This window comes from Tasmannia lanceolata, unplaced genomic scaffold (assembly GCF_043159265.1).
Source record: "Tasmannia lanceolata isolate RefF3 unplaced genomic scaffold, GAP_Taslan_0.1 ptg000003l, whole genome shotgun sequence".
NCBI classification, from domain to species: Eukaryota; Viridiplantae; Streptophyta; class Magnoliopsida; order Canellales; family Winteraceae; genus Tasmannia; species Tasmannia lanceolata.
In genome coordinates this window covers 46906321-46920196 of record NW_027518680.1, presented here as the reverse complement: position 1 = coordinate 46920196, position 13876 = coordinate 46906321, and the positions used below count along the sequence as shown (strand labels likewise).

At 39.8% G+C, this 13876-nt stretch overlaps 1 protein-coding gene across 2 annotated transcripts in view; it reads left to right on the top strand.

The window, feature by feature from the left end:
- The window catches only part of CPZ (Metallo-hydrolase/oxidoreductase superfamily protein), a 36419-nt gene that overhangs the window by 18675 nt on the left and 3868 nt on the right, over positions 1 to 13876 (top strand). The window contains exons 6-8 of one of the 2 annotated variants that reach the window (XM_077365227.1): positions 10904 to 10972; positions 11582 to 11656; positions 11740 to 11787. In XM_077365227.1, the coding sequence (XP_077221342.1) occupies positions 10904 to 10972; positions 11582 to 11656; positions 11740 to 11787 (192 nt within the window). Of the gene's footprint in view, positions 1 to 10903; positions 10973 to 11581; positions 11657 to 11739; positions 11980 to 13876 lie in introns of those variants that run through there. The other variant, XM_077365223.1, reaches the window with a different exon arrangement.

Here is a 13876-nt window from a genome sequence, read left to right as displayed (position 1 = left end):
GATAATATTTGTTGATGATTATTCTCGTGCCACTTGGTTGTTTTTACTTAAAGGTAGATCTCAAGTCTTTAATGCCTTTCGTACCTTTTATTTTGAAGTGGGCACTAATAATGCTAAGGAATATTTTTCTGTGGATAATGGATTTCATGATTTCCTTGCATCTCGTGGTATTATTCATCAATCAACATGTGCATATACATCGCAACAGATGGTGTTGCAGAAAGGAAGATTTGTTACCTGCTTGATATGACTCACACCATTATGTTTCAGATGAAAGTTCTTAAGCTCCATCGGGGAGATGTAGCTCTTACAGCATGCTATATAGGGAACCGTCTTCCTTCCTCTATTCTATCTGGGAAAACATCTTTCTCAGTTCTGTATCCTATAAGAGAGCCATTTCCGTTAGTGCCGCGTGTCTTTGGGTGCACGTGCTTTGTTCAGAAATTGTCTCCTGGTCTTGACAAATTAGAACCTAGGGCAAAAAAGTGTATCTTTCTGGGTTATTCTCGTACCCAGAAAGGTTATAAGTGTTACAGCCCTCGCCTTAGGAAAACTTTTATCTCTGCTGATGTTACATTTTTTGAGGACCAACCATATTCGGCTGACCCCCTCTTCCTGTATCTATGGACACACCCAGTGTTCCACTCCCATTTGTGATGAGTTCTCCCCAATCTATCTCACTGGCAGCCCCTGATCCTCCTCCGGATCCTTCAGAGAAACCTAAGGACCCTGAGGTGCTAACTTATATTAGGGGTTCTCGACAGGTGGTTTTCCCTATGAATGAGACATCATCTCCACCTGCTGCTACAAATGAGGCACCACCTCAGCCAGCTGATCCTCTTCCGCAGTCAGATTTATCCGGCTTCAGATATTTGTTTTCCTCCTGATTCACCCATTGCCACTCGTACTAGATCTCGCACTGTTGCACATCCTATTTCCAAATTTGTTTCTTACGAGCATCTTTTACCTCCATTTTGTTCATTTGTCTCTAGCATGTCTTCTGTTACTTTGCCTAAGTTTGTTACAGATGCCCTCAATCATCCGGGGTGGATGGATGCCATGGATGCAGAGATGATTGCCCCTCATTCAAATAAAACATTGCACTTGGTTCCTCTACCTTTTGGTGCACGACCAGTTGGGTGTCGTTGGGTCTTTGCTATAAAGTATCTTCCAGATGGGTTTGTAGAGCGCCTCAAAGCTTGCCTTGTTGCAAAAGGGTATACTCAGACTTTTGGTGTTGACTATCAGGAGACGTTTTCTCCAGTGGCTAAAATTCCTTCACTACGGGTACTGATCTCTTGGCTGTTAATCGTGGATGGCCCTTGTTTCAACTGGATGTCAAAAATGCCTTCCTCCACGGCAATCTTTTTGAGGAAGTTTATATGGAGCAACCTCCTGGGTATGTTGCTCAAGGGGAGATGTGCACATCAGTATGCCATCTTCAGAAGGCAATTTATGGTTTGAAGCAATCACCGATGGCTTGATTTGGTCGGTTTAGTAGTGCAATTCTGTGTTTTGGGCTGAAGCAGTGTGCGGTTGATCATTCTGTATTTAGTCACAGATCAACAGCTGGATATATTCTTCTGATAGTGTATGTTGATGATATTGTGATTAATGGAGTGTTGGACTCAAAATTTTAAAACAAAGGCAAAATAGTAAATCCCTTATTAAAATGAGCAGAGAGAAAAAGAGGTGGTTACGTATCACCTTATCCCTAAAGTAAAGAGGGATAAATATAAAAAAGGTTAAATCCCTAAATTTTAGGAAATAAAAATGACTCGCATAAGAAGTGAGTCGCCCACTTTTCAAAAGGAGAGTTACATAACTCCCCGCAAAAAGAGAAGTGATCGTAGAATCCTAGGATAAGGGATGAGGTGTCACCCACAACGGCTCCAAAAGAGGAAGTGGAGATCATGAAGTTGAGAAAAAAGAGGGTGAGGTGGCAGTTGCTAACTACTTCAAGAGAGTTCTATAAATAGACTCAAAATCCTTTAGAAAAAGGGATCAGATCTTTGCGAAAGAAAAGTGATGTGAAGAAAAGAAGAAGGAAAAAAGGTGAGAAGATATTACTGGCCAACAGTATTTTTCCTTTCTTTTTTTCTCTTTGCAGGCTTCTCCCAAAAGGTTTCAGAAAGCAGACCAAGAAGAAAAAAGACCTTTCTCCTTTGGGAGAAAGAAGAAAATCCCTTTAGAGAACCTCTCTCTAAAGGTCCCTTTAGGATCTCTTTTCAGAGACTCCCTAAAAGGAGAAAACCTTTCTCTTCCAGGAGAAAGATGATAAAGACGATGGTTTCCCCCAACTGATAAAGACGACGGTTCCCCAAGAAGAAAGAAGACCTTTCTCCCGAAAATGCCTTTAGAATCTCTTTCTAGAGACTCTCTAAATGTCTCTTTAGGATCTATTCTTAGAGATTCCCTAAAGGGAGAAGACCTTTCTCTTCCGGGAGAAAGATGATAAAGATGGCGGTTTCTCCCAACAGATAAAAATAGCGGTTCCCCAAAAAGAAAGAAGACCTTTCTCCTTCGGGAGAAAGAAGAAAATCCCTTTAGAATCTCTTTCCAGAGACCCTCTAAAGGTCCCTTTAGGATCTCTTCTTAGAGACTTCCTAAAGGGAGAAGACCTTTCTGTTCCGAAAAAAAGATGATAAAGATGGCGGTTTCCTGCTAGAGATGAAGACGACGGTTCTCCCAGAAGAAAGAAGACCTTTCTCCTTCGGGAGAAAGAAGAAAATGCCTGTAGAATCTCTTTCCAGAGACACTCTAAAGGTCCCTTTAGGATCTCTTCCCAGAGACTCCCTAAAGGGAGAAGACCTTTCTCCTCTAGGAGAAGGACGATAAAGATGACGGCTCCCCAAGCGAAAGATGAAGAAAGTTTGGGGAATTGAAGAAAGTTACCAGGACAAAGAAATTCCACTATAAAGTATCTGTTAACAAAAAAAAAATCAGATCTTTCTAGCGGATAATTAACAAAAGTTGTATTTAGATAGGGAACCTCTTGATGGATAATCAGAGATGTTTTTTTCTTCAAGAAAGATAATTAACGGCCGATAGAGCCGGAAGTGTACGATCCCAACCAAAATGAATAAAACCTCTTTTCACAAGAGGGAAATTTGATCCCAATTTATTTTATGTGTGATCTTTTTTCATGCATGTGAAATTTGTTGCGTACAAGGAGATGACAGAGTGGGGATACAAAATTTGAAATCCTTTCTTCAGAAGGAATTTTCCACTAAAGATTTGGGTCAGCTCAGATATTTTCTTGGTATGGAGGTAGCTCGCTTTGGTCATGGCCTTTCTCTATCGCAAAGAAAATATGTGTTAGACATTTTAGAGGAGACCGTATCAATGGGGGTGTGAAACCTGCAGCTACTCCTATGGATCCAAATGTGAAACTTCTTCCTGATCAGGGTGAGTTGTTGGATGATCGTGGTAGATACAGAAGACTGGTTGCTAAGTTGATATATCTGACCGTCACCAGGCCAGACATAGCGTTTGCAGTGGGCATGGTTAGTCGTTTTATGAGTGCTCCACGTACTTCCCACTGTGCAGCTGTCATTCAGATCATCAAGTATCTGAAGGGTACTCTAGGTAAAGGCGTATGTTTTAGAAAATATAGACATGAAAATGTAGAAGGGTTCAGTGATGCAGACTGGGCAGGATCACCTGCGGACAGAAGATCAACCACAAGATATTATACGTTTGTAGGAGGTAACTTTGTGTCATGGAGGAGTAAAAAGCAAGATGTTGTCTCTAAGTTAAGTGCTGAAGCTGAGTACAGGGCTATGTCCTATACTAGTGGGGAGTTGATCTGGCTTCGTTCCTTCTTGTCAGAAATTGGTTTTTCATTGACATCTCCAGCACAACTGTATTGTGATAATAGAACTGCAATTCATATTGCAACTAATCCGGTATTCCATGAGCGAACCAAGCATATTGAAGTAGATTGCCACTTCATTCGTCATCAGATTCAGAGTGGTCAAATTGGCATTGTGTTTTCTAGATCTACAGAGCAGCTTGCAGACATGTTTACCAAACCATTAGGATGTGCGAAGTTGAAAGATTCTTGTAACAAGCTAGGAATGTACGATATATACATTCCAGCTTGAGGGGGGGGGGGGTGTTAGAAGTAATAATAATAAGGGCAAATTGGGTAACGTTCTCTCCCATTCATGCTTCCCCTTCTTCATCTCTCTCTTTTTTCACATGTACACCACTCTCTGTCTCTCTATCATGTAGTTTAACAGAGGAAAAAAAGCAAAACTTGTGGACGGCTGTCATCGGATATTGAGGTGGAATTAGTCTCATGGGCAAAGGTTAAGAAACAAATTCCTTATGGGATGGGAGACCTCATAAGAAATTGGTGGTCAGTTATATAGGACAAAACAATAAGAACCAAGCCCAAACCCAAATGAGCACCACCACCACTGGGGTGGTTGAAACTTAATTTTGACGGCTGCTCGCTCGGTAACCCAGGGAAGGCTGGTATAGGGGGAATCATTAGAAATGATAGCGCATTCACAGTTATGACATTCTCCGGACCGGCTGGCATCTGTGACGCAAACGAAGCGAAAATCAGGGCACTCCTTTTCGGATTGCTGTGGGCATACGAGAACAATTAGCGCCCCTTAATTGTTGATGGTGACTCCACAAATGTCGTGGCATGGGCCTCTGGTTCCTCAAAAGGACCTTGGAAATTGCAGGAATTGGTTGCGGAAATACTGGGCTTGATAAGGTTTCTTGACCCGAGCATTGAACATCGTAGGAGATCGGTGAATGAAGTGGCTGATAGCCTAGCAAAGGCCGGAGCCCAAAGGGAAGAAACACAAATGTATCTTTTTTTTAAGCCTGATTTAGGGAAATGACTATAATAGTATTTGTAAGCTCAGGGGACGCCTTGTCCCAAGTCCCAACCATATTATAATAAAGTGTCATTTTCGAAGAAAAAAAAACGAATGCAAATTTCGTACAAAGACAAATTTCATCAAACTTCTAGAACTTCGTACATTTTTAAGTGCACAAAAATAAATTCGTAAGTATATAAACATACGAAATTAATTTCGTACACTTATAAATGTACGAAAATTTGGCAAAAGGTTCAACTGAGCTCAGAAACTGGCTAGCTTTCTGCTATTTTGCTGGTTTTTGTGCTCGATCTCAGGGATCTATGGTTGCAAACTGAATGGGTCAAACTTTATTCCGGGTTTGAATGATATTTAGGATCAAGCAAAGGCTTTTGTGCAGGAATTCTTCCCACTCCTTATATCTATAATAGATCATAGTTCCATTGTTCAAGAAACACCAAAACTCTCTGGTTCTCTTGCCGGAGACACTATACCACAAGGGTAAGCATAACTCCCCTAACATGGATTCATCATTGAAATCATCATCGTACAAAAAAACTATTATCATTCCGAACTTGGAAAAATGGGGTGTCTACAGGGGTTGATGGATATTGTAGAAAAAATAGGATCAAACACAATTTGCAACAAAACGACAGGAAGAGATGTAAGAAACACAACAACACAAAGCAAGAACACAAGATTTATGCGGTTTGACAGTGTGCCTATGTCTACAGGAAAAGAGTTTCGCTACTTCGGTTTAGGATTACAAAACCATAGTTGTCGAAAACGTCTGGGATGGTGGGAAACATGTTTTCCTGGGAATACACTTCAGAAATGTTTCCAAAACTTGACAAATTTTTTTGGGAAAACATTCTAAAACGCATGAGAAACACATGGGAAACTTATGCGAAATGTGTGTGAAATGCGTGAGAAACGTCTAAGAAACACGTAGGAAGCATATGCGAAACACGTGAAACGTGTGAGATCATTTTTAAGAACTCACACTAAAAATTTGTGTGATGCATATTAAAAAGGAAAACAATAGTGTGTGTGTGTGTGTGTGTGTGTGTGTGTGTGTCTATATATATATATGAGGAAACTGTTGGTGAGCTTAACCAAACTTATGGTGAGCTAGCTTGCCCAATCACATGGGGGCCCACTTTGTTAGGATGATCCAAACCATTCATTTGAAAGTCCCTTACATAGATGGGGGGTGTACCAAAAATCAGCTCCATAGGATCTCCTAGCCCCTCCATTTGTGGAGGACAAAAATGGACATTTTTGATACACCCCCCATCTATGATAAGGCCTTGCAAATGAATGGTTTGGATCACTCCCCAAAATGTGGGACCCATGTGATTGGGCAAGCTAGCTCACCATAAGTTTGGTGAGCTTAACAGTTTCCTCTCTCTCTCTCTCTCTCTCTATATATATATATATATATATATATATATTACTAAACAATAAAAATAAGTAAAAAATTCTATTAAAATAAAAAACACACGTAATCATATATGTATGTCTCTAATTTAACTAAAAATTATGAATTTTTTTTATAAATGCACGTATGATGTATCTATACAGAAATGTTCATAAAAATGAAATTAACAAATTCCAAATCTGAAACCACACAAAAAAATAATAATACACAACCTTATGAAAACAAAAACAAAAATAATAATTATGGTAATAAAGATAAAAACTAACTAACTCTAAACCATTGAAAAAAAAAAACAGATAAAAACTAACTAAAATAAAAAATAAAGACATATTAATTGCATTTCTCACATATTTCTCTCTTGCTTCACTTATGTTTCATATGCGTTTCTCTTGATGTTGCTTTATCGTTTCTGAAACGTTTCTAATGTGTTTCCAAAGGAATTTGTCAATGTGTTTCTCATATAATTTCTTTCACTTCCCTGATTCTCGTTTTCCCTTTATTTTTTTCCCGTGTTTCTTGCTTTCGTTTCATGTTTCGCTTCTCACATTTGTTTCCTAACATGGTAATTATTTTCAAAACTCTCCTTTCCTCTCTGCCAAGAAAACTCACAAAACCTCACCACTTGTAACCCTAATACATGACATTAGATATTAATGCCACTGCATCAAGAAATTACTGAACCATTTTCCACAAAACCAAAAATTGAATTTTTCTTTCAGAGTGCTGCTCCCACAAACCTCGGCTCACTGCCTCCTGCACCCTCAACAAGTTGACCACGCATATTTTCCTGCGCGTGCATCGCACACATTAATCTTCACAACAAATATCGTCCTTGGGTTCCTCTGAGTAATTTTCAAGAATATTTTAACTGATATTCTAGAGCATATGTTGAGTTTTTCAATTTTAAGTTTTTTAAAAATTTAGAGATTCTATCTAGATTTTTTTTTTCTATCAATTTGAGCATAGCAACCAGTTTTCGAAGGAAAATTTGCCCTCGTTTCTTTATTTTTTTGGTATCTAGAGCATGAGAGTGTTTGATTCAATTCTTTACCATATTAGAAATGTTGGAAAATTTTTTATGGACTTTTTTATCGTACATGGGGGTATCTTTCAGGGATTTTTTAAAAATTGATTTTCGGATCAAATCAGCAACTATATTATGCCTTTTGTGATACTTAAGTTTGGAAAATGTATGAAAGTGATTCATCGGGCTATTCAATGACCATTTGGGCTTCCATTCGGCCTAGGGAAGTAGTCAAATGCATAGTTTTAAAACTCCCCCGCTTCGTTGTGGACTCCCCCGAGTCGACTCCCTTTTAGCTTGGCCGGATTCCACGTTTTGCCTTACAGAGTCAATAAAAACTCCTTTGAATCTCTCGAATTTTGACCATGTCAACCGAGTACTCAGGCATGTCAATTGAGTACTTGATCGCTTCGTGCCGAGTCGACCACCATGGAGTCTAGATCACAACTGCCAGCCTCCGGGCAAGATGGATTGGACTATTTGAAATGGTCACAATCAACCAAGGTGTGTGTTGTAAGCATATCTAAATTGGGATGAAATATTAATGGAAGAATAAGAGAACCGAAGGAAGACGACCCCAACTGCGATAAGTGGGAATCAAAGAACTTTACAATCATGGCATGGCTTCTACATTCCATGCAGCCAAGTATTAGTTGGGGAACACTCATTTTTTGCTTTACGAAAGAAGTATTGAACAATGTAATGAAGACATATTGCCACGATTCATGAACATGATATTTGCTAGTGTATCAGTCATACCAAAAAATAAAAAATCTTGCGTAGGGGGAGATGTTAGTTGGGGAGTATTATGAGATGCACAACGGCAAATTGGAAGAGTTTTGTTTATTGCCAACCCATTACTCCCAGTATTGAGAATATGCACAGACAGATAGAGCGGAGGGTGATATTTTAGTTCCTAATATGACTAAGCCCTGATCTTGAGCTTTAGAGCGTTCAACTCCTAGGAAAGGATTCCTTACGTCCACTTGAGACAGTGTTTAACTATATTAGAGGGTAAGCAAGTAGGTGAACCAAGACACAACCCTCCTAGAGTAGTTGCATCTCCGTTCAAGCAATCTGCTTTAGTATCCGATCCAAGACATAGTGGTAGCTCTAGCAAAGGAGCAAATAGAGGTGACATGTCAATGTCTGAGAGAGACAAGCTCAAATGTACTCATTTTGGGGCAAATGAGGCACACTAGAATGATGTGTTGGGATCTTCATCCCCATCTACGGCAGAGACTCAGGGGTCCTAGTGCTCACACAACTTATACAGAGTCAAGATCTCCATCCATTAGACAGTAGAGCTCGTGTAGCCATTGCACAGATAGCCATAGGCAACACATCTACTGACCAAGTCATCGTTAATCTTTGAAAGTGTCTTGCATTGCTAGAGATATCATCAAGTTCCAAAACAACTGTGGAGCAGCCAAGTATTCATGCTTCTTCCCATCTTGCTTCCTTCTCTTCTCAGTCTACCTCCACCTCCTAGATAATTGATTCAGAAGCTTTAGATCACATGAATGTTAAGAAATACAGTTTCCTTCCATCCATCGCCTAATAGATAACCTGAAAATTGCAAATAGATTTTTCGTTCTTGTGTTTGGAAAGGGAAGCCTCAGAGTTTCTTCTTGATATTGCCCTCTGTTCTTCGCATTCCATATTTCTCTTCCAATCTCTATTAGTAGGCTTTCAAAAACGCTAAACTGCAGTGTGACCTTTTTTCCCTTGTATCGTGTCTTTATAAGACTTGAAAATGAGGAAGATGATTGGCAGTGATTATGAGTGGTGGCTTGTATCTACTCGACCCAGTTGGTCCGTCTACCAGTCAAGAATAATGACCCGATGCCGTTCTGGGATTCACTTCTTGGTCTTGTTTCCTTTTCTACTCGCGTAGTTTATTTTCTCGTTTTTGAACTCCAATAATGTAATGGATCTACAATTTGAGACATTGTAATTGTTATAACATTGTCGATCCGTCTTTTCTTTCAGTGGTAATAGGTCCAATACTCCAGTTCCATTTCACATTGTCCATCTTGATGTGTGGGGGGCCATCCCCAGATGTGTTTTGTGTTTGGATATTGCTACTTTATTCCATATATCGATGATTTCTCAATAGCCACTTAGATGTATCTGATGTAGTCTAGAGATGGAGTTCTAAGCATCTTTAAGATCTTCCATAATATGATCTAAAATCCATTTGAAACAAATATCAAAAGGCTATTGATATCAGCACAACCATGTTTTGTTAATGAGACAGATCACCTTCTCTTATATGCTTTAACCAGCCGGTTACAATTCCCAAAATGCTCTTAGCAGCCTTTGGTAGCTGCTTAGTGCATATAAGATAAGGAGACTCTCATTATCAAAACGTATTTGTGCCGATATCAGTCACCATATCAAAATTCTTAGATCAGATAATGGTGGTGAATACACTGCTTGCACTCTGCAAAATTATCTAATGGAGAATGAGAGTTAAAAAGTTCGTGTCCATATACTCCACAGCAAAATAGATTGTGAAGAAGAGAAATCTTCACCTTCTGGAAGGCATCATAGCCTTGCTTCTTAGGATGAATGTACCGAAGTCTTGTTGGGATGAAGCAATTCCAAATTGTTCTTATCTCATAAATAGTATTTTATGCATTTGCTTTGTGCACATTATTGGTCCAGGAAGAGACGGAGTAGGAGCTCAAGTAGTCTAATGTGTTTTCTTGGAATATTTCACCTAGTTTTCAATCTGAAGAGGATAGAGGGAAAGTGTGCAGACTGAAGAAAGCAATATACGGTCTCAAAAATATCTTAGGCATGGTCTGATAGATTTAGTTCAGCTATGGTCCAAATAGTTCTCAAGAGAAGTTGTGCAGATTATTCTGTAATCATCTTGGACGAGTTGGAGACAATACCACGATCCTAGTGGCATATGTGGATGATATTGTCATCACAGGCAACGACATCAGAGCCATACAAGATTTGAAAAATCATCTTCAACAGACATTTGATATCAAAGATCTGGTTCTGTCAAATATTTCCTAAGGATTGAAGTGGCCAGATCTAAGCCTGACATATTCATAACTCAAAGGAAATATATTCTGGACTTATTATAGGAAACGAGTAAGTTGAGAGCAAAGCCAGCTGATTGGCCCATGGAACCAATCTACAGATTGGATGATCAACAGAGGGAGTCTCTCACTTATGAATCTAGGGAAGCTTCTTTATCTCACCATCACTCTCCCGGATATTGCTTTGGCTAAAGCTGAAATTCATGATTTTCTGAATTTTTCTGGTATTTAGTTGCATGCGTTTCCAAGACCACTCGACTAGTCTCTAATTTGTAAGTTGGTTGTCACTTTCAAATCAAGCGTTTTCTTATTGTCTTGGCATGCGTAGCTATCATTCCAAATTCGTATACCAGCATGTGATGGCCATACGACAATCATGGCACTTGTGCACTTGTTCCCTGGTTGTCAGGATTCCAAATTCCGCATCTATCTTTAAGCCCATTAGGGTTCTGACCACAATTATCAATGGGTGCCCTGATTTCGTTTGATTATTGCCTAATGACAATATACTTATGCTTATTGGCTTACTCTTTGACAGGCAACTTTCTTAGACGAAGAGATCGGCATCGAGCATGCACAGCAGCACGGTCACATGCATTTGTCTGAGGTACATGCGGCATATTATCTGCTAGTGTTGTATGCTCTTCTATGCTGTTCTTGGTTGCAACAACTGACTTTTCAGGCTAACAAAAATTTCCAAAACATCCTCACGCATATAATTTTATAATGTCATCATAAAACTTTAAAGAGCTTTTGAAATATATGAAATTTTAGTGATTTGTATTATGGTCTATAATGAACAAAGGTTTTAAATTTTGACCGAAATCCGAAATTTCGGGTTTCGGTCAAGCCCGAAACCGAAATTGGTAATACACGAAACGTTACAATATTTCGGCCGAAATTTCGTTTTCCCCCAAATTTCTGCCGAAATTTAAGGAATTTTACCCAAAAAGATAGATTTTTTAATTATTTATTACTTTTCCGAAATTTTGGCCGAAATTACCGAAATTTCAGTAATTTCTCCCTAAACTTTCTACATAATAAAATACTGATTTATCTGGTTTTGTGGATTTTGCCCGAAATTACTGATTTATCTGGTTTCGGCGAAGACCGAAACGCTCTCCGAAACCGAAATTTAAAACCTTGCTATAATCCTTCCAAGCTTGTTCAGGATTTTAATGCAGAATCCCCTTTTCTAACTCTTAAACAAATGCAGATTATGGATCATGCTCATTGGATCCGGAGCAAAGCTGTTTTGCTCACTCATTTCTCATCCCGGTACAAAATCGAGGTGATCGGTTGAGATGACTAAACCTTCTCATTTAACTATTTTTATCGAATTTTTTACAAGGAATTCTTTTACTATGCTCGCAGGATATCCGGCAAGCCATAACAAAACTACAACCGAAGTTGTCCGCCAAGGTGATTGCCCTCACTGAAGGCTTCAATTTTATGTACTCTTCTTAGTCACAACTCAACTTGCTGTCTTTTTTACTCATTGTAATTGCCCCTTAATTATATTCAAAATCAGTATAGAGATTGTCCTTGCGACATTTTCATTGGCCCTTGACCCTTTGTATTTTGAAGTATCTGCATACATAAAGTTTCTCAGCCTCCCATTTTCTACCACTAGAGAAGCAAAACTAACAACCGGTTAAGGAGAAATGAATGTCACCCATGCAAAAGGAAGTCAGGGAGCTGGTGAAAAGAAGAAACCAAGTGATGGATATGGTTCCTCTTATGCCCTGTTCTCTTTGGTTATGCGGCATAGACTCGGAGAGTGGTGGAACACGTAGTCAACAGGGAGGAGACAGATATTGAATTTGCCTGGAACCATGGTTTTAGATTTCGGCCAGCCCAGACCGAAATTTAAAACTGAAATTTCCTCCAAAATTTTCTTTTCGGCTGAGACCGAAACCGAAATTTCAAACCTTTCATTGAACTACCTTGGAGAATAGTGGTAAGTAGTGTTTGGTTGCCCTTGATATTTGATCGAACAGCAGCACCTTTTAAACAAAATTCAGCCGCCTACATTACCAATGTGGAGAGATTAGGAGGAGAGAGGAGAGGGAAGAAAGAAAAAGCACCATTGTCAAGAATTTTCAAGCAAAATTACCATATTTTATGTGGAAATTTGGCTTGAAAGTTAATGAATGACATTTCAGCAGACATTAATCACTCATGAGATATACCAAAGAGTCTCGGAGTTCAATGTTATATTGGCAACCAGATGAGGAATGGCATTGCAAATCCAAAAGAAATCCCAAAGGCTGCTAGGATAATGAGCAACCAAACACAGCCTTAAAAAGGGTTACCCACCCTCGGAAAAAATTTGATAAAAGGAAACTCAGGAAATGTTTTTCAGTGTAGCCAAATATGTCTTACCTGCTTTCATGGTGCACGTGGTTCTGCCTTGTCGTTCGTACCCATCTTTTGTATTTGCATAAGACATTGCGAGCATATTCTGGCGTCTCTGAAATTATTTTCGGAGAATCCTTGAAAAAGTCAAATTCCATTCCCAATATTAAAAAAACAAAGCCATCGCATAGGATGCTTTTTAATGTCTTTTGATGAAATTTTTTCCCTAAAAAAATGGGTAACCAAAACTAGGAAATCTGATTAAAATAAAATAAGGAAAAAATTTCAGCATAGCTAACATGCCTTGTGTCACAGGGAAACATAGCCTTCCCAACGTGTTCCATGTCATAGGGACGCAATTGGCATTTAGGGCCATCAATATCATGGAAATTTCTAGGGGTACGTAGCTAACAGCACTTTTGGTTGGCACTCCTAGTTGAGAGGATTGGTATGCCAAACTCAATAGGGGGAGTCGACCTCGTGACATGCTGACCCCTCCACCGTTAGGCCTAGTAGATGTAGGCTGGAACCTTGGTGGTTTGCTTATGGGTTGCAAGAGGAGTTACTTGTGCATGTGACGCACACATCAGGAAATCATACTACAAGTCGTAGGCGTGCCCTAAGGGAGCTTTGGGTGCGGACTATGAGCTATCCACAGGGATGCTCCAGTTTCTTTGGTCGAGGATGGGGGCCAAAGACAGTGCATGTTGGGTTGGGTTCCCACATGCATTGTGCGTACTGACCGGTGCAAGGGGCTAGCTATACTGTTTGCCTCCTGCACCGCGGTACGTCTTGTGGGCAGGCCAATCTCTAGGTCTTCCATGAGTTCGTGCCGGGGCGACTTCGGTTGCCCTCGCGAGGTGTACACCTTGCGGATCAGTCCATGGGGTATCTTGCTTCTTTGATGACCAAGCCCCAACGCTTAGCGGATTGGTGCGTGGCATCGTCATGCCTTGTACTCGATGAACTTTGCATTGGGCTACAAGGCCAGATGTTCGAGGTACTCATGATGCAGGCTATCATGAGTGTGGGTATCTAGAAGTGCATGTCAAGATCTGAGCCAAGTAGCATGTTGAACAGCTTAGAGATTGTGTGCACATTCAAAGCATCAAGGGTGTTGGCGGGTAGGGCCTTCAGAGCCTTGCACGATTGA